This window comes from Panthera tigris, chromosome D2 (assembly GCF_018350195.1).
Source record: "Panthera tigris isolate Pti1 chromosome D2, P.tigris_Pti1_mat1.1, whole genome shotgun sequence".
NCBI lineage: Eukaryota > Metazoa > Chordata > Mammalia > Carnivora > Felidae > Panthera > Panthera tigris.
Genome location: NC_056670.1, coordinates 30453995 through 30474514, shown reverse-complemented (window position 1 = coordinate 30474514; position 20520 = coordinate 30453995). Strand labels below are relative to the sequence as shown.

Sequence of the window (20520 nt, the reverse complement as noted above, 5' to 3'; positions counted from 1 at the left end):
AAGTTTATTTAATTTATTTTTGAGAGAGAGAGAGAGAGAGAGAGCACGAGTGAGGGAGAAAATCCCAAGCAAGTTCTGCACTGTCAGCACAGAGCCTGGTGTGGGACTTGAACTCGTGAACCGTGAGATCATGACCTAAGCCGAAATCAAGAGTCAGACACGTAACCAATGGAACCCCCCAGGCACCCCTGTCCTCCCTCTTCTGCCTCCTCTGCACTCAGTCTCTCCTTCCTTGTAAGCTCAGTTTGCAATTGGCCATCCAGACCTTTCTGGCCCTTCTGTCCATGCGCTTTGATCTCTGGCTCTCCTTATCACATGCCCCACTTTCAGATTTCGTCAATAAATGCCAGAAAGCAGATTATCCGATTGGGCCCATCATCTTCTCATGCCTTGCTACAGCTGGGGCCGTGTTTTCAGAGCAGCCACGGTCAGGGTGGGTTCATTTAGGCTGGGAGAAGACCTACACTGCTGTCTGGATTGCACCCCAGGCTGCTGTCAGCTGAAGCTGTGGATGTAGGTGCAGTGAGGGCCTGGGGCCACCAGTGTTTACAGGACAGAGGCAGAGTGGGAGCCTGCAAGGGGGCTGAGAAGAGACAAGCAGAGGCACAGGAAGAAAACCAGGGAGGCTAAGACCTAGCTCACCAGCGTCCCTCTTCCTCCTGGGTATGTGCTAGACTGCATTTCGTGGCCACTCTCACAGGTGTGTCCATGAGTTCCAGCTCACGGCATGAAAGCAGAAGGGAGGTGCACCACTTCCAGGCCTCGCTAGAACAACCTCTGTGTACTAACCCCTTCCCCTGGTGGGAATGGAGGTGACCCCTAAAAGAGACCTTGGAAGCCTCTTGTTAAAGATGGCCTCTGTCTGTCTGGTCCCTGGATGACTGTGTGCAGCCCATAGGCCTGGTGTTGCTACCCAGGCAAGAAAAGCACTTCTTTTGTATTTGAGCCATTAGATTTGGGGGTCTCTTTGTCACGTAGTAGAAGCTACCCTCGTGAATGTAGTCTGTCCCCAGCTGGAAGCACTATAACCAAGCCACATTTTGGGGGAAAGATGAAGAAACAGATTCCTCCTGTCTTTTGAGGCTTATGAATTCAGCTGGAAGCACAGAAGAAGGAAAACACTCACTGGGTTTGCCAGGGTTAAGGGTCGCCTCTTCCTCCAGTGGGGATACGTCGTCTGTTTCTCCCAGCCCCTGGTTGACCCCAGTACCCTGGAGCTCCTCCCAGCCCTGGGGGGCCAGCAGCCAAGTCACCTGTTGTCAGGAAATCTGAACTCATGACTGAGAGCCAGCAATGCTCCCTTCTCTTAGATTCTGTGACGTGAGACAGTCTGTCCACCATTCCTGCTAATCGTTAAAGTTCCATACTGCCAGTGTTTCTGCGTCCAAACCATACTTTCCTACTACCTCGGGCACTTGCAAATTCAAAGGCAAAAGTCCTTTGTTAGAAGGCAAGGAGCCCCGGTTTTCAGTTCCAAGGCTCCGAGTTCCACAACTGTTGAGTGGGAAGAGAGGAGCGGTGTGGGGTGAGTGGCCTGAGGAAGTGAGTATGGGGTTGCTTTTTGGACTGATGACAATGTCCCTGAGTCAGATAACGGTGACGGTGGCACAGTGTCACATCACTGAACTGTACGCTTGAAAAGAATGCATTTAATGGTATGTGAATTATATCAAGAACCCCCCCCCCCACATTTATCTATGCAAACATTAGTTTGCACTCCTAGGGAACCAGGTGCTGGGATGGATGCCAGATGCCGGGGACCCAAAGTCCAGCAAAGCAAGGTCTTTGCCCCAGAGAGCAGGTCAATTGTGACTGTTGCCCTCCTTGGTGTCAGTTTAACCTCAGCCCTACTTTTCTCTAGGAGTGTCAGGAGGGAAAAAAGGAGATAAAAGCTATTTGGAAGTTTGCAAAGCCCATGACAAATGGAAGGCTTAGGACATCCAAGCTGTGGCTCTCTGATGGTTCCCCAAAGGCCAGGATTAGGACATGGCTCAGAGGGCCATGAGCGCTCTGCATGGTTGCTTTTCTGTGGCCGCAGGGGCTGAGAGACGGAGGTAGAGACTCCCACACCTCTGAATCCCCTCCTTCAGCACGATTTCAGGTGGCAGAGTGCCAGCCAGGATAGGAGAGAGGCGAGGATTCCAAAGAACTGGGAGGTGCAGCCTGGGCTATGCAGGCTAGTAATGTGAGTCGGGCGCTCATGGGAGGACACCAGTTTCCTTCTCAGCTCAGGATGGTTCTGGGCACCAATGTCTTCTAGGTGGAATTGATCACAACCCTTCCCATACCAGGAGTATTGGATACAAGGCCCTTGGCCACAGCTTTTGGAAAAGGTACAAAACAGGTCACTGCTAGTGTGAACATTCACGAAAGCTGGGAAGACTAAGGGCAGTATTCTGGGAACCAGGAAGCTGCCAACATACCCTGTAGCCTTGGGCAAGCTAATCTGCCCACATAAAACACCTATAATGAATGGCTAAGTGCGAATACTTGCATTAAATAGATGAAGACGGCTCATCTGTCACCCAACTGGCTACATCCTACCACCAGGTTCGCATCATTGGGTTTCTCTCTAGATCCTAGCCAAGCCCCTTTGTCTCCAGGACTGCCCTGCTGACTAGTTCCCCAATTTCAGGGAGCCCTGCCATTTCCCGATCCTTTCACCACAAAACAGAACTCAGACCTGTCACTCTCCTGCCTAAAGCCCTGCGGTGGTATCCCATTGCCCTGGGGATGACACGACCCCACCAAGTCTGTACACCCTGCCCACGCTGGGCCACCCTGTCCTGTGACCGCCTCCACCACGCCCCCGCTGTTAGCTCTTTGTCCTGCCTCTGCGTCTTTGCACACCCAGAGCACAGCTGCCTTCTCTCCGCCCTCGTCCAACTCCTCATCCTTGAGGAGAGGCCTTGGCAAGCTTCCTTTATCCCCAGTCTCTCGTAGTGCGGTTAGCGATACAGGTTATGTGTATTTACTATTTGTCTTTCCCCGGAATGTCAGCTCCGCGGAAGGCAGACACGGCGTCTGTTTTGCTCTCCATCCCGACCCCCCCCCCCGACCCCCCCACGCCGCGCACAGTGCGGGCGTTCAGCGGGTGCCCGGCGGCGCCTTTTGCCGAATTGCGATTTACAGGCGAGCAGCCGGAGGCTGGTGATCCGTCCGCTGTGGAGTCGCGCTGAGCTCTCGGAGCTTCCGAGGGGCCTGGCAGACAGGCGGCCGAAGTCAGAGGCGTGGGGAAAGCGTTCCGGGCTTCGAGCGCTCGCTTGGGCCCGGGAGCGCTCGGCGTCGCCAGGGGTTGCGGGTGTCGGTGCCACGGCCGCAGCTCCCCACGCTCCCTCCGGGGGCGGGCACGTACCGAGCCACGCCCACGCCCGCCGGGAGGGGCCTGGGGCGCGCGGCAATCCCAGAGCGGACTGGCCGAGTGGTGCAAGGGGCGGGCTCTCGAGGCCCCGCCCCCCCGCGCGCCCGCCCTACAAGCGCCCAGAGGGGCCTCGCCGGGCCTGAAAGACCTGGCGGATTGCGTCCGAGCTCCGGTGCGCGGGGGTTGTGGCCCTGGCGGGGGAGGGCGGTTGCTCTAGGTACCGGGCCCCGGCCTGCCCCACCCCAGTTCCCTCAGCACACGAAAACTGGGAGGCTTAGGCCCGGCGGCAAGGGTAGGGCAAACTCGCCTCCTCCCCGTCCGCCCCTCGAAACTTCTGAGGTCTTCCCAGGTAAGACGGGCTGCCCTCTCCACGCCCCCATCCTGGGAGTGCTCGCGGGTCACCTCTGGGTGGAAGCTAGTGTCACAGGGCAGGGGGAAAACCTCCGTCTGTAGGAAGGAAATCCCTCGGGTTACCCGAGCGCCCACAGTCTCCGGGGTGCCCTAGGAGGTCTGCTTCTCCACCCCCCCCCCCCATGAAGTCCCAGTTCCCGCGGGGACAAAGGCCAGTGGTCCCGAACTAACTCCGGTGGAGCTGGGAAGGCCGGGAAGCCTGAAGTCCACCCGGAGCTGCTTTTAGTGGGTGATGTCGGGCGTTTTCCTTCCAACACCACCCACTTAAACTCACTGGCCTTTCCCCTCCAGCAAGAATCCTTCTGACCCTTGGATGTACAGTCGGGGTGGGGAGGGGAGAGGCCCTTGGGAGCTGATGATCCCGCAGGAGGACAGGCACTGGGCAGAGGGTCAGACAGTTTGGGAAGGGGTTTTCGGGTGTCCCAGCCAGCTTCCTACCTTGTGTTCAAAGGCCAGCATGTACAATATGTAAATGTGTAAAATATCAGGGGGGCCTGCCCAGGCTGGTGTGTATAATGCGCATGACCACACTAGTGTCCAAACTCTCAGGCCCCCCTGCCCTCACCCTTGCGCCTAGAGAGGAGCCCTGGGAGGAGCGCTGGGTGAAACCCGGCGTCTGGAGGGCTTCTGCCTTAGGGGAGGAGACCCAGGCCCACTTGGGCCTGGCCTTGTTCAGGACTCCTTAGCGGTGAGGGGGTGGACCTGGGCTGAGCCCGTGTCCTCCAGGGCCAGCCGGGTCTTTGGCAGTGAAATGAAGAAGCCAGGGTCCAGACACAGGCAGTGAGCAGACTGTTGGTGGGGGTGTTTAGGGAACCACAAAGTGACTTGCTCCCAGGAGGGTATACAAGTTCCATGGCCTTGATTTTCTCTTTGAGCGTATGGAACACCTGAAGGAACATGTCTGCCCAGAGCTGCCCCGTGCTGGGCCATGAAAAGACAGCCCCTCTTCAGCCTTTCTGTTCCTTCAGGAACTGGTCTTTTTTGGGTTATGTTCTGTGTGTGTCCCCTCAGGGGCCAGTCATGGAAGGCCAGCTCTCAGGCTGTCTAGTGAGGGAGGCTGCCTGCCCCTCTCCCTCCTGCAGGTAGGGAGGAGGTTCAGGGTGAGTCACACTCTAGTGGCCCCCTTATCCGAACTGCCATTATGGAAACATGGCTGTGGAGATCCACCCTTGATATGACTATGATGACTCAAAAAATGGCCTGTTTTATTTGTAATCTCTGTGAAGCAATGCTGGGGCAATGTCCTTGCTCTGATCAGAGCCCACATGGCTCCTGTATTTCTGAAGCATGACCTCTTAACAGCTTTGGCATAAATGTGGCTTCCTTGCTTTTCAGTAGATTCCTAACAGCCCCTTGTTTGTGTTATTAGAGAAAAATCATCCTGTGGTCAGGCTGGTGTCCTTGGTAGAGAAAGTAGGATTGACTGAGAAAATACAAGTGTAAACCAGATTGTGTGTGCGTGTGTGTGTGGGGGGGGGGGCAAAGGTAAAATATAGGAGTTGCTGGACATGTAGGAGTTGTTTTCGTGGATGTTCTTTTATTTATTTTTATTTTGAGAGAGTGTGTGCGTGTGCTCATGTGCAAGCAGGAGAGGGGCGGTGGGGGGGCGGGGGGGGGGGGGGGGAGAGAATCCCAAGCAGGCACGGCACCATCAGAGCGGAGCCTGACATGGGGCTTGAACTCACGAACCCTGAGATCTTGACCTGACCTGAAACCAAGAGTCAGACATTCAAGGACGCTCAACCGACTGAGTCACCCAGGAGCCCCTGGACGTTCTCTTATGCTGACATTCCTGAGTCTTGACAGATTTCGTTAAGAGTCTCTGGGGTCTCTCCCTTGGCTTGATGTTCGGTTCAGAATCAGACGGTGGGATTGGCAGTTCTTCAAACAGTTGAATCTAGAATTGCCCGACACCTAGCAATCCCACTCCTGGGGATATGTACTCGAGAGAATTAAAAACAAGTATCCACACAAAAACTTTTACACAGATGTTCATAGCAGCGTTGTTCGTAACAGCCACCAGGTGGAACCAACCCAAATGTCCATCAGCTGACAGATGGCGAAACAAAATGTGGTATCTTCGTACGATGGAATGTTAACCATAAGAAGGAATGAAGGGGCACCTGGGGGGCTCAGTCGGTTAAGCGTTCGGCTCTTGATTTCGGCTCAGGTCATGATCTCACGGTTCATGGGATGGAGCCCTGTGTCAGGCTGTGCCCTGACAGCGTAGAGCCTGCTTAGGATTCTCTCTCTCCCCCTCTCTCTCTGCCCCTCCCCTGCTTGTGCTCGCTCGCTCTCTGTGTCTCAAAATAAATAAACATGAAAAATAAAAAAAGAAGGATTGACATGGCAATGCATGCTACAGTTTGGACGACTCTTGAAAACACTATGCAAAGTGAAAGAAGCCAGTCACAAAAGGTATGGAATAGGCAGTCTATAGAGACCAAAAGATTAGTGGTTGCCAGCGGCTGGAGGGAGGGGGGGACGGGGAGTGAGTGCTAATGGGTAAGAGGTTATTTTGGGGTGATGCAGATGTTCTGGAATTAGGTCATAGGGATGGTTGCACAACTTTATGAATGTACTAGAAACCACTGAATTGTATACTTCAAAATTTTATAATATATGAATATCTCAACTTAAAAAATAAATGGTAGGAGGCCTGCCCTGCTTTTAAACTCTTATTATTTCTGTAAAAATGACATACCCAGTTAAAAATATTCCACAAATACATGGGGCACCTGGGTGGCTCAGTTGGTTGACTTTGGCTTGGGTCTCAATGGTTTGTGAGTCTGAGCCCCACAGTGGGCTCTGCTCTGACAGCAAGGAGCCTGCCTCAGATCCTCTGTCTCCCTCTCTCTCTCCCCCTCCCTTGCCTCTCAAAAATAAATAAACATTAAAACAATATTTACAACACACACACAAAAAGTTCGAAGAAGAAAGTAAAAACATCACCTGGTGACCACTGTTAGCATTCTGGCTCAGAGTGCAGTTCTGGTCAGAGCGTTGAGGATTGAACTTGGACAAATTATTGAACTTGTTTCCAAAATGGGGACAAAACCCCACACCTGTTCAACACGGAGATACGGATAAAAGCACAAAGAGTTCTCGCTGATGTGATCATTACGTGTCTGTGCGTCTGTGTCTGATTTGCACACACCGTGGGATTAGGCTTCGCATGCCTATTACCTAACTTTTTATGGATAGCCTTTTTCTCCCCCCTAAGACTTTATGTTTTTATTTTTTTATTTATTATTAAAAAAAAATTTTTTTTAAGTTTACGTATTTATTTTGAGAGAGAGAGAGGGAGCGAGCGGGGGAAGAGCAGAGAGAGAGGGAGAAAGAGAAAATCCCAAGCAGGCTCAGCACCGTCAGTGAAGAGCCCGATGCGGGGCTTGAACTCACGAACCGCCGAGTCCATGACCTGAGCCAAAACCAAGAGTTGAGCGCTCAACCGACTGAGCCACCCAGGTGCCCCTAAGACTTTATGTTTTTAGAGTAGTGTTAGGGCACAGCAAAGTAGAGGGGAGGGTGCAGAGATTTCCCCCGTGCCCCCTGCCCCTACACAAATATGGCTTCTCCCATTGGCAACACCACTTTTCCAGAGTGATACATTTCTTAGAGTTGATAAACCTGCATTGACATAATCATCCAGAGGCCATAGGGTTAACTCTTGGTTCTGTACATTCTATGGGTGGGGACTAGCCATGGACAGAATTTTCATGTGAAAAATCATCACTCTAAAAACAAATGGCTCCAGAATATTCCATCGTATGGGTGTATAATAGTGTCGTCTGCCATTTATGGAGGTTTCCATTGATTGATGGCATCTCCCATTTATTGAGGCCGTTTGCGCAGCCATCCTGCTATGTTAGCACATATAATTCAGCCTACACTTTTTGACCACCTTTAGGCTATGTAGCTGGGAAGGCAGGTCTATGACCTAAGCCCCTGGTTTCGGCACGCTGCAAATTAAGTTGTGCCTAGCAGGGTCTAGCTGTCCTTGGGGCCATGGGAGAATTGGCACTAGAATAGCCAAGGGAGGGTTGGCGTGTCCGAGAATGTTGGGGAGGGGAGGCTGCTGGGGAGGAAAGGTGGAATGGGCTGGGGAGCTGCCAGCCTCCAGCCCCCAAGTGGGAGTGTCAGAGGCTAGGGGAGGAGAACAGATTCCAGGAGAGGCCTCAGGCGGTTTGGATTGTAAAAGAGGTTCCTCTTCCCTGGCCCGGCTTTGGCAGCCCCTCCTAGGCCTGGCTCTGCCCTCGGGCCCCAAACCTTCTACTGGGAGCTCTGGAGAAGCAATTTGCTTTTATTGAGGGGTGTACCTATTTGGGCAAGGCCAAGGTTAGGCTTCCTTTGGGGAAGCCAGTTGATGATCTGGGGGGTCTGAGGGAGCAGAGATTCAACTCCTTGGCCAGCCCACTGTCTGTCAGGCTTATGCTGGGGTTGCTGGACTTTCTGCCCTGGGAAGGAGATTCTGGCCTAAGCTTTTCTTTGGTGGTGAAGGCCCCTGGCCCCGGCTGTTTTTCAAGGCTCCTCCTTGAGCTGCCCTGCGTGGTCCAATGTGACCCAACCCTTCCCAACAAGCTGTGTATCCTCTCTAGGGCCTGTGCCCTACTTGGAGGCAGAGTTCTCTGGTTTTTGTCCGACCTCCTTGCTGACTGCTGGCCCCAAGAGTAGGCTGGCACAGAGGGGGCTGTGTTGAAGGGGGCCGGTGAAATGTATCTCTTCCATAGCTTGCCTCACTGTCTCCCACATTCACAGGCCCTGCTCGGCTTCTGGTATCCTCTCTTGGCCTCTGGCTGGGTTCCTGGGCCCTCTTGGGTCCTGGCCTTGGGAGATATTCTCCTTCTGGCCCAGTTGGCAGATTCAGACTGATGAACACACAGGGGCCAACTCTGGACAGCCTTTCTGAGGGCCTGGAACAGTGAAGGTGGCGCTGCATGCTGGGGATTTGTCTTGGTCACAGCCCTGCTGAGGACTCAGTTTCTTCATCTGTAAAATGGGTGGGATGTACAATCCTTGATGCACTGGGAACCATTCAGCCAATGAGAAATAAAGTTAAATCTCTAATGATTTCCTGTGCCAAAGCTACCGGCTCTGCCGGAGCTGGTTCTGTCTCCCCCAGGGGAGAAATGAGGCAGCGGGGATTTGAATGCCAATGAGAACGGTGCCTGGAGGTCCATCCAACCTTAAACTGCCTTCATAAGTAGGGGAAGATCCACGTCTTGGAAACTTACATGTGCAAGGACATTTCAGGGTGTCCCCTCCCATTACAGGCCCAGAGAGGGGAGGGGTTGTGCCCCAGGCCACACAGATGTTGCAGGGACGTGTAGTGGCCTTCCAGCTGCCTGTAGTGCTGAGAGGGTCCCAGATGGCCTGGAACGTGCTTCCCCATCGAGCCTTTTGACAGCTTGCTGTCTGTCCTTCAAAGTTGCCCGGAGTTCCAGTTTCTTACTTCTCTGCCTCGCCTCCCCCTGCTTCCCCAAAACACCCCTTCCCTGAAGCCCACAGCAGCTGTTGGCCTCTCCTGCTGCTTTCTGCGTGCAGCTTTTGTGTAAGCTTTTGTTTCTTTCCTCAGCATTTCTCTCCGGCAGCCTGGCTTATTTCTGCCTCTCCTTGGAGCCTGGCTCAGGCCAGGAGCTTTGCTTGCCTGTCGCCCCTGAGCCAGCATCTCCCGGCAGGATGCTCTCAGGATCTCAGCTGCAGTCAGGACTGCTCCCCACAAGGCTCCCACCCGAGGGAGCCCAGAGGCCTGGACCAGGAGCGCCCTTCTCCGGGGCTAAGCTGCTCTGGAGACCAGGCCCCTCGCCACAGCCCCAGGCCAGCCCCTCAGCTCTCCATGGAGGCACCAGGTGACCCAGGCCCTTGGGAGGGTGAGCCTCAGGGACAGCCTCCCAGACTGGCTGGGAGAGCTCAGGTAAACTGCTCTCTTCTTCTTTTTCCTTTGTGCTCAGTGGTTCGGTGCCTAGTGACCCCTGCCTCGGAAGTCCTCTAGCGTCCGCTTCAGTTCTGTGCCAAGCAGTGTGTCCCGAATCTCAGCTCCTCAGGGATTCAACCATAGTTGGTTCTCAGTCTGCCAGGAGCTGGTCAGGCTGCCCCAGTCCACGTGTGGGCGTCAGGGGCACACTCGGCCTACAGATCTGGCTTCCACCCTCTGCGGATGCTCTCACAGATGACCTGTCCCAGGCAGGGAGCAGGACCTCGCACCCCACTCCCTCTGACCGGAGTCTGCATGATGAGTGCTTCTCCCTCACCCTCCCTCCCTCACCTACCAGCAGGTGTTCTTCCTGCCCCCCTTGGGGGATGTTGCTCAGCCATCTTGGAGCGCCTCTGCTGTCCCAGGAATGCTGGGGGCGGGGGTGACTTGCCTACCGCAGGCCCCTCTTCATGACCCCAATCATACCACACCCTGTTTGCACCTTGATTGTCATAACCTGCTAATTGATCTCCTTAGAGACCTGGGGTTCTCCCTCCTTAGACCTGGGGTTCAAGGCGGTGACCCGTGAGCCGGGCAGAATCGGTGTCCGCTTGGTGCAGTGCTTAAAGAATTTTGCTTAGTTCTTTTAACGTGGTCTGTGCGTGCCAGTTCCCCATGGGCGTGCCCACCGCTTCTCGTTGCTGTGTGCCTGCCTAGTGTCGCTCATCGACATTATCCACCTCACCCTCTGAGTCTGCAAGTCCTGCCTTTACAAGGGCAAGGATGGTGTCCATCAGTCTGTCTGTCTGTCTGTCTGTGATTACTGCGTCCACAGCACAGAGCGTGCCCCAAAGCAGCAACTCAGTTAATGCATGTTGCTGAGTGGACAACTATACTGAGTGAAAAAAGTGCACAACAATTTGGTTAATGTGGGCAAAAAGTAATATTGAGGGTGCACAGAATATCTCTGGAAGAATTCAGATAAACTCGGTAATAGCGGCTGCCTTGGAGGAGGGAGCTGGGTGGTTGGGGAATGGGATGGAATTAGGATACACCTTGTTCCTCTGGAATTTAATTCAAATGCCACAACATTGCAATTTCATTAATAGACAGTTACATACTTTAGAAAGATCAAGTCCCCGGGTGCCTGGCTGGCTCATTTGGTAGAGTACGTGACTCTTGATCTTGGGGTTGTGAGTTTGAGCCCCATGTCAGGTGTAGAGTTTATAAAAAAAAAAAAAAGGAAATAAAAAGATCAAATCTTGGCATTTGGGGACTTTCTTGCTGTGGACCACCCCTGCCCTCCCAGCTCTTGAGGCCCCTGACCCTATTGTGGTGTCTTCTCCTATCCCAGGAGCACCCGGTCTGAGATGGGGTCCCAGGTCTCCGTGGACGTGGGAGCTGTGAACGTGGTGGTCGTGGGTGGGGGCTTCGGTGGGATCGCCGCCGCCAGCCAGCTGCAGGCTCTGAACATCCCCTTCGTGCTGGTGGACATGAAGGACTCCTTCCACCACAACGTGGCAGCCCTCCGGGCCTCCGTGGAAAGCGGTAACAGCCTCTTTTCTGGGGCTTTCTTTGTGCGAACGGTCTTGTTAACCACTCTGGGTCTGGAGGGGTTTTCTCCACTTAGGGCAAGGCCTGAATTCTGCCTTTAGACAAATTCCAGAGATTCTTAAGAAGGTCACTGGCCTTAAGCAGCGCCCGTAGCAAGGCTGCAGAAGTAAGAGCTGGAAACTTCCCTGAGGACCTGGTGAGGCCCAGGCTGGTGCTTTTAGGGGGTGGTGGTATCCCGGGAATACCACTGACTCGGCTGTTTGGCCAAGGATACCCCTCAGGAAAGGTTCTGAGTTTTTGTGGCCTCCTATGGGCAGCTGACTTTTACTCTGTGACCTCCTCTGTGTCCATTCCCCAGGGTTTGCCAAAAAGACGTTCATTTCCTACTCGGAGACCTTTAAGGAAAACTTCCGGCAGGGGCTGGTAGTAGAGGTGGACCTCCAGAATCAGACGGTGCTGCTCGAGGATGGTGAGGTGAGCGTCCTGGGGGCTGACCCGACCCTCAGCTGGCTTCGGGAGGCCCCCCACCCCCACCCCGGGGGCTGCGGCTGCTGGTGGGGAAGAACGCGGCCGGTCTCAAGGGCTGAGAGAGTCATCTGTGGCCCCTACGTGGTGCCGGGTGGACAGCAGATGCCTCATAAGCAACGACCTGACCACAGCGGCCACAAGAGTGTGGTGGCACTTCTCCTCAGCCTTTCCTGTACGCCACGCACCGTCTTCAGCCTTCCTGAGTCGCACTTCGTGCCCACCATGACTGTGAGGGCGGTGGTATAGCCTCACTTTACAGGGAGGTTGGTTAAGCGGCTCGCCCAAGATCCCACCCCTTGTAAGAGACTCAGCCAGGACTTGAACCCAGGCTGTTTCACCCCAGGGTCTACACTCTGAAAGCTGGGGTCCCAGACCAGGCCCGGGCCCGGCCAGCCTGTGGGGGCGCTCCAGGCTGTGTAGACTCGGTCATGTAGGTGTACACGTGATCCCACATCCCCCGGATTGGGAGGTGACTGGGGCAGAGGTCTTCGCTCGTGTCTGCAACCCCCAGCCCCGGGTGGAGCCCACGGCCTGGTACCTGCAGTGACCAGAGGTCCCTCAGTGAGCTGCCGTGTGTCGTATTAAGGGTCACCTCCAGTCTGGCCCTCTGCTCTATTCAAAGCTCAGGGGGGACTGGAGAGAGGGGACTCCGTCTCTGTCCTCAGTGATTTAGCGTGACTCGGGCTTTCTTGAATTAATTTTCGGGCTGGGGAATCTCTTGGTTGGAAAGATGACCGAGTCTCCTTGTCCTGTGGTTTGGGCCACGGGGAAGGGGCTGAGTGGGACACAGCCCCTCCGTTCTCCCTTCCCCCAGAGCAGCTCTGGTTTTGTCAGCTTTATGTATTTAGGCTCCAAACAATTTCCCTCTTTCCCTCCCTCCCTCCCTCCCCCCCCCTTTTTTTTTGGCCTGTAAAATCCCTAGGAAATTCTAAACTGACTCCACATGGGAAGTTCGAGTCCTGCTTATCGCCACGAGTAGCTTCCTGTCCCTGCTCACCTGCCCGCTGTGTGGGGGTGCATCCCTCCCGTTTCCGTGGGGGGAGGAGGCTCTGGCAGGAGGTACAGGCCGCTTCCTTAGGTGTATCCTGGGGTTCTGGTGCTACCCCGTGGCTGGGCAGTGTCGTGATTTTGCTCCTTTCAGAGGAGGGCGGCCTCAGTGTGCCCAGAGGGGCCTCCCCGACCTGGTGCCTCTTGCCCAGCGGCCTGATGGCATTCACTAGTAGTCCGGGGCTGCCCTCACTTCCTTTCCCTTGCTCCCTACAGGCCCTGCACTTCTCACATCTTATCCTGGCCACTGGCAGCACCGCGCTCTTTCCGGGCAAGTTTAACCGGGTGGCCAGCCGGGAGGTTGCTATCCAGGCCTACGAGGACATGGTGAAGCAGGTGAGCCGCCCGTTGGCCAGGGCGGGCTAGCGAGGGCCAGGTGGACCCCCGGAGGGTGGGACCACTATGGCGAGCCCCGGGCGCAGCCGTGAAGGTGGGGCGTTACTAGGGAGAGACTCCCTGGGGGGAGGCCTTTGTTCCTGTCATCGAAGTCTGGACATGGGCACCCCAGACCTCACGCAGTGACTGGTGTGGGTCCCCGACTTGTCTCTGTTGGGGTCCCGTTTGCACAAGGCTTTGTGTTTCACAGAGCGGGCTCGGATCCATGATCGCAGGCAGCTTTCACTGAGAGGTGGGCGGGCGGGGTCCGGCACCACTGGGGTGAGGAGTGGAGACCCAGAGAAGGATCCCGAGGCAGCTGCTACCGCGTGACTGCGGCCAGGCCCTGCCCTCTCTGCCCAGCCGCTGAGGAGCCTGGGGAACCTCTCTCGCGTCGTCAGGGACAGACAGATGTGAGTGTCAGGGTCGGGATCCCGGCTGTGAACTCAGGCAGACCTGGGCCGCGGTCACCTGCCCCTTGGGGCTGATGCAAGAATCGAGGGAGCAGACGCAGGGAGATGGCCGGCCCCGTGGAAGCACATTTGAATCCCAGACTCGGAAAGGCTTCTGTTCTCTTCTCGGGGCCAAGGGGCCCACGCCCTGGCCGAGCCACGGGGCGGACTGGGTCTGAGGGCGCGTGTTACACTTCCTTCCGCTGCAGGTCCGGCGCTCGCGGTCCGTGGTGGTGGTGGGAGGCGGCTCTGCCGGAGTGGAGATGGCGGCAGAGATTAAAACCGAATTCCCCGAGAAAGAGGTGGGCGTGCGGCCTTGTCTTTGCACTCGGGGCCCAGCTTCTCTGCACATCGGCCTGGGTGGCGGTGCTCTGTGAACTTGGAGCGCGAACGCGTGTTTCCGCGCCCTGCTCTCTGCCGTGGGGCGTCCCCTCGAGTTCCTCTCTCGGAGAACCAGGGCCGGTGAGGGGTCCCGCCCTCCGGTCCAGCCAGGAGGCGTGAGGTGAACTCCCGTGTCCCCTGCCGTGTTCCAGCCTCTTGAGATACAAACGTAGACCTTGGTTCCCTCTTTTTGCCGGCCCGCAGAGACCCCTGCGGTGGGTGTTCCGTGTGAGGCAGGCAGCGGCTGTTTGGTCTTCAGGAGACCGTGGGCCTGGCCCTGGGTGGCTCCGAGAAAGGAACCTCACTGGCCGTGCTGGGGAAGGACTGGCCAGCACCCCCGCCCGGGGACGGTGGCCTTGTTCCCTTTTACTGATGGAGGGGTGGAGAAGCTGCCTGGTCCCCTGGAGAGAAATAGGACACCCTGGCGGGATGTAGAGGCTCGGCCGAGGGCTGAGTGGTGGTGGGTGATTATGGGACCTCGATGCAAGAGCTTGCTTGCAGCTGATGCCGGACCAGCTTTCGAGAGCCACATGGGCCCTGTGGCTGTTCTTTTTCCCTAAGGAAGGGCGGGTTGGCTTTGAAAAGTAAGATCAATATGGACGAATTGAATTACATGGCTGTTCTGCGGCAAATTATTGGTAATTATTATGAGCGATTGATGTAAAAGTTTGTTAATTTTGATTTATGGGGTAAAGACCAGTCTGAGGTAGTTAAGTCAGTCAGTATGGCTTCCGTATGTTTATAACGGGTGGACAAATCCAGGTAATACTGGCCACCCTTTATTTGGCACTCAGTATGTGCTTCATACCTGTTTTCCCGGTTCATCATTACAAATGTGCTAGGAACGGGAGTGGATCCCTGTTTGACGGACTCTTTGGGAAGTGTAGATTGGGTATCTGAGATGAGGCTTCAACTCAGGCAGTCTGACTTTAAAGCCCAAGCTTCCGGGGTGCCTGGGTGGCTCAGTCGGTTAAGCGTCTGACTTCGGCTCAGGTCATGATCTCACGGTTCGTGAGTTCGAGCCCCGCACCGGGATCTGTGCTGACGGGTCAGAGCCTGGAGGCTGCTTCGGATTCTGTGTCTCCCTCTCTGCCCCTCCCCCTCTGCTCTGTCTCTGTCTCTCTCAAAACTAAACAAACGTTAAAAAAAATTTTTTTAAAGCCCAAACTTTGAGCATCATTCGGGGCTGCCCCCCACTTCCCTGTGCTCACCCAGACAGCAAGGAGACGTGCCTGCGAGTGCCAGTTTTAGAACCAACTTTAATGTCAGTGTCAGCCTGAGTTGTAGTTAGAATGTCAATGGTTTATATATAGACTATAATTATAGGTGCCCGAGGTTGCCTGAAAATCGTTTTCCACGTGGCCCCGGGAGCGGGGTGGGGTATGGAGCACTGGTACATTCTGAAAGAGTCTTTGGCCAGGCGATGTGGGCTCCAGCCCAGCTCGCTGTGATCTGGTTCCGGCATTGGGCGGATGACTTCTCCAGGGCCTCCGTTTCCTCACTTGTAAACTGGCGGTTGGCGAGGAGGTAGAAGAGATAGACTGATGGCATTTTTAAGCCTCTTCGTGTGAACAGGAGACTCAGTGGCTCCTTCTCTGCTCTGTGGTCATTTGTCCCAGGTCACTCTCATCCACTCCCACGTGGCCCTTGCCGACAAGGAGCTCCTGCCCTGTGTCCGGCAGGAAGCGAAGGAGATCCTGCTCCAGAAAGGCGTGCGGCTGCTGCTGAGTATGTGTGCAAGTCCCCCCGCCGCCCTGCCCCTCTGCCTGGCCCCGTGAGATGTGCCCAGAGGCTTGGTCCCTGCCCCAGCTGGAGGACCCTCGGTGTCCTGGGGTCGAACCTTGTTGTCCAGCTGGAGGCTCTGTGTGTCTTCAGACAGGCCAGAGGCCCTGGGACTTACAGCATTCCCCTGCCACGGAGGCAGCGCTGTCCTGACTATTGCTTTGGACACAGTGCAGGTGGTACCGGTTTGCGGAACGATTTAAGAAATCACCTAAAGGATCTGACCTGAATTATGATGACTCTGTGGTAGCGAATGGTGGGGGTTTTTTTGGTTTGTATTCAGAAAGTGGTGAGGAGTGTAGCCTTTGATGAGAGCAGGAGGGGAGGGCACCACCCAGCTCGTTCAGAGAGCCGGGCCCTAACCCCTGCGCCGTGACCACTCCGTTTCCGGGGCTCAGCGTCTGCGCTTTTCACAGGGAGGCGTGACGTTCCTGCTCCATGCAGACCCCTCCCGGCTCCTGGTCCCTTTGTAACTGGCTGTGCAGTACTGTGACCACCTTTGCTTTGAGGCAGTGTGGAAAGTAGGCTGGCTTCTGGACTTTTCTTGCTTTCACCTCAGTGGTGCGCCTGGAGAGCCTTCCTGCCTGGTTAGGATGATGTAGCTGACTCTCTGGGAGGTGTGGCGGAGGTCTTCCTCAAACAGCTTTTCCCAGAACGTCTTGGGAAACTCAGTTTCACTTTTGCACGCTGCTTCGGGGAACCTTCCTCCCTTTGGATCCTCTGGGGTGGCCGGAAGTCCACGCTGCGCTTCTTGGGGCAGCAGGGTGGACTGGCAGAGGGGCAGGGGGGACGCCGGGAGCAGAGCAGTCGCCTAGTTGGGCCCCAACAGCCCAGGGCTTCCCGGGTCACCCTTGGCTTGGGCCCCAGCCCCCTGCCGGCCTCCTGCTCACAGATCTCCCTTGACAGGTGAACGGGTGAGCAACCTGGAGGAGCTGCCCCTCAACGAGTATCGAGAGTGCATCCAGGTGCACACGGACAAAGGCACAGAGGTGGCCACTAACCTGGTGATTGTCTGCAACGGTATTAGGGTCAACAGCGCCGCCTACCGCAGTGCGTTCGGTAAGCAGGGGCTGGTGCCCACTCCCCGGGCCGCCTCACCCTTCAGCCGCTGCAGGCCGAGCAGGCCTCTCCACCAGGAATCCGGTCGCCATCCCTTCCCCCTCCATCCCCACCGCTCAGGTCTCTTCTGAATGGTGACATCAGACTTTAAGTTCAAGTCTGGATCCGCTCTTGTTGTGCCTTCTTTCGTTGTGGCCGCGACTTAACCCCGGGGGTGGCCCAAGTGACGGGTCTTTCAAAATTGGAGCCCGCCCCCTTGTGGTGAGAGATGGGAGCAGGGTTCAGAGCCAAGGAAAGATCCATTGTTTCACTTTCTTGGTACCCGAAGGGGAGGAAATTCCTGGGTCAGGCCTTTTACTATTCACAGGTATGCCGTTCTCCCCAGGCCCCGATCCAAACATTTGGCCATTCAGCTTGGAATGACCATTTGGGGAGTAGAGGCAATCATGCGGCTTGAACTCTCCTGCTCACTGAAAGGTGAGAAGAGGCGGAGTCTCGGCCTCCGTGTGTGAGCCAGGGACCGTGACTCTTCCTCGGCCCCGTGATTGCTGTGTCCCCAGGTCCCTATCGTTTACTCCGTGGCACCCTTCCTGGACAAGGAGCTCCTGTTTGGGTCCTACAGGAAAGAATTGGCCAATCACAGAAGAAGGAAGCTAGTCCCGGCCATGAGTAGGGGTAGGATTGAGTGCTTATAATGCACAGAGATCCCAGAATTTTACACCCGTTGGTCTTAATGTTATATTTTCTTTTTTTTTTTTTTAATGTTTTATTTTTGAGAGGGGCAGGGGCGGACCCACGGGAGGGACAGAGAGAGAGGGGGAGACAGAGGATCCGAAGCAGGCTCTGCACCCTTAGCGCAGAGCCTGATGCAAGGCTCGGACTCACGAGTCGCGAGATGATGACTCGAGCCGAAGTCGGACGCTTAATGACTGAGCCACCCAGGCGCCACTTAATGTTACATTTTCAAAGATAATTCTTTTAAGCCCCTTAAAAAGAAAAGTTTAGCATTTTCTAGAGCCCTACATTTACTTTCAGAATCTGATCCGTGTTCAGATGGAAATTCAAGACTTGGTTAAGTTGCAGCTTGATCACTGTAAGGTAATCAGCGTTAAGCACGGTAACTTAGAGCGTCAGATGCATTATATAAGGTGGCACTTTCTGTCTTTCTGACCAGTTTCCAACCTGGAATAGTTACCTGGCCTCTGCAGGAAGAGTTCTGAGATGGGGACTTTAGGCAGACATGAATTGGGTGGCCTGCTCGCCTCCTGAGGCCGTGCCCCTGGAGGGCGGCCTAGCCGGCACCAGAGGCCATCTTCACTGTGCCCTCGCGGCCACTTGACACGGCAGCTCGGGAGCCTGGTTTCAGGGTTGGCTTTTCCTGGCAGAAAGTCATCTGGCCAGCGATGGCGCTCTGCGAGTGAACGAGTATCTCCAGGTGGAGGGCTGCAGCCACATCTATGCCATCGGCGACTGCGCAGATGTGAGGGAGCCCAAGATGGCCTACCACGCCGGCCTCCACGCCAACGTTGCCGTGGCCAACATCGTCAACGCCAGGAAACAGAGGCCCCTCAAGGCCTACAAGCCAGGTGAGGAAGCCCCAGGTACTTCTCGGTTTGCGGAGAGCTGGGTTAGACGCGGTGAAGACTTTGCGAGCTTTCGGACGAAGTGGGCCTAGAACACCCTCTCAAGGCTGGCGATGGAAGCGTCCCTCTGGAGCTCGTTAAAAATAAGTCGGGACTCGCCCGTCTTCCTAAAAGTCATGCGCGTTTCCCTGTCCTCAGACCGAAGGCCCCGGGGAGGACTGTGCTCTGGGGATGGCAGGTCCGCGAGTGGTGAGTGGGAGTCGAGCGTGTGCGCACATGTCTGCTCCACAGGCGCGCTGACGTTCCTCCTGGCCATGGGGAGAAATGACGGCGTGGGCCAGATCAGCGGCTTCTATGTGGGGCGGCTCATGGTTCGGCTGGCCAAGAGCCGGGACCTGTTCGTCTCCTCGAGCTGGAAGACCATGCGGCAGTCTCCACCCTGAGCGGGAGCTGGGCCGGCGCCAGGTGAACGGATTGCTTGACCAGAGGTACCCACCTGACAAAGGCCAAAGAGCAAAGGCTCGTTTCCTAGAGTAAGGTGCCAGTGATGGACTGACCAGAAACCCACCTTACGGAAAACCAAAACCGGGAGAGAAAGAGAGAGCCAGAGAGGGAGAGAGAGGGGCATTAGAAAAGACACCCCCTAGAGGATGCTTTCTGGGGTTGGAGAGGTCGGCTTGCAGTTGTGCTGGCTGAGGGGTTCGCCTGGTCCGGGGGAGGGCATAGCCAGCCTTCTCTACCCCGGGCTCTTCGTGTGTGTGTGTGTGTATGTGTGTGTGTGTGTGTGTGTGTGTGTGTGTGAATGCACGTGTTGGCATTCAGGACTCTCAGAGCAAGAGAGAGCAGGCTCTCCTGGTGGCTGAAATCCTGTCTTATTAGGGCAGGCAGGGGAACCTGCATGGTGGGACCATCTAAGGAGTGGGATTTGGGGTCGAGATGGTCTGCACCCCGAGCCTCTCCCATCAGATCATGGGTGGGGAAGCCTGTGCATTCTTCAACACCCAGGTTGTTAATAGGAGCCTAATTTTAAACTGTTAGTCCCTGTAATCTCTAATCTTCACAAAACTTTATATATTTCCATTTCTAGGTCCCGATGATATACCATAGGTTACATTTAAGAAGAAAGAGTTAGATAAATTTCCCTCCCGGTTAGCCTATCCTAACAGTGAGTTTTTCCAAAGCTAACAGGTTAAGACAGAAGCCTGGCCCGCCAGCCACTGGACATGTTAAGGAAAGGCAGCCGAGCTAACGGGACCCTTGGGTGGGTTGCCACTGGGCTGACGTTCAGGGAGCAGAGGGGGGCTCAACATGCTTCTAGGCTGCCATCACGGTCAGTTGTGCAAGGGACAAAACTCCGGCTGATGCTGGGGGTGGGGGACCCTGTGGGAACCTCTGGGGTTTTGTGCTTCTGGTTTCCTGGACAGCCCCAGTGACATTTACGTGGAGGCCCAGCCGTGTGGCAATGCCTGCCACCGACCGTGTTAAGGCACATAAAGGACTCGTCTGTCTGGGAGAAGACTTCCAGTTGGGGGGAGGGAGTTTATTTTGGAAGACGTGGGTTAAATCTCCATAATGGAAGTGGTTGGTGATCTCACTGGAATAAATTCAGGCCCGGCTCACTTTTGATGGTGGCCTCTGGGTACTTGGCCAGAGTCCTTGGGACACCAGCCTCACCAGGGTTCTGAGTGCTCCCTGTCTGGGCTGTGGCCTGGGTCGGTTCCATTTGTTACCCAGGCCTAAGTGACACGCGTGCCTCTCTCCCAAAGGATGACTACCCCACCGGAGGCTTCACCCAGGGCTCCGCTCCTGTGGGCCACGGCCAACCAGGCTCCCCTTCTGGAAGCAGGACCTGCTGCCTGAGAGACAAAGGCTATTCTGTGCTGTCTGACCTGGGGACTAGCAGGGTGGGAGTCTTGGCTCATTAGTGACAGGCCTTGTCCTATTTATAACATTTTACAAGTGTCCCCCCATGGGGACTTGGTTTTTCCAAACTGAGGAAAATATTGCAATAAAAGAATATGTTGTAAGAAAGACACTGGATCTTCTGTGTTTTTTTTTTTTTTCCTTTCATTT

General features: G+C 55.3%; 1 protein-coding gene across 3 annotated transcripts; it reads left to right on the top strand.

Annotated features, from left to right (window-relative positions):
- The first annotated feature begins 3468 nt into the window (after positions 1-3468).
- AIFM2 (apoptosis inducing factor mitochondria associated 2) lies at positions 3469-20476 on the top strand. 3 transcript variants are annotated; one of them, XM_042960815.1, is made up of 11 exons: positions 3469-3710; positions 9348-9686; positions 11041-11234; positions 11599-11714; positions 13032-13151; positions 13852-13944; positions 15643-15751; positions 16712-16864; positions 18250-18450; positions 18739-18935; positions 20214-20476. In XM_042960815.1, the coding sequence occupies exons 3-10, from the start codon at positions 11057-11059 to the stop codon at positions 18888-18890; spliced, it is 1122 nt and encodes a 373-aa protein (XP_042816749.1). In that variant the 5' UTR covers positions 3469-3710; positions 9348-9686; positions 11041-11056; the 3' UTR covers positions 18891-18935; positions 20214-20476. The 3 variants fall into 3 exon arrangements, with proteins under 3 accessions (XP_042816749.1, XP_042816750.1, XP_042816748.1); XM_042960816.1 differs by lacking the exon at positions 9348-9686 and having other exon boundaries at positions 18739-18912; XM_042960814.1 differs by lacking the exon at positions 9348-9686.
- Positions 20477-20520: the final 44 nt, after the last annotated feature.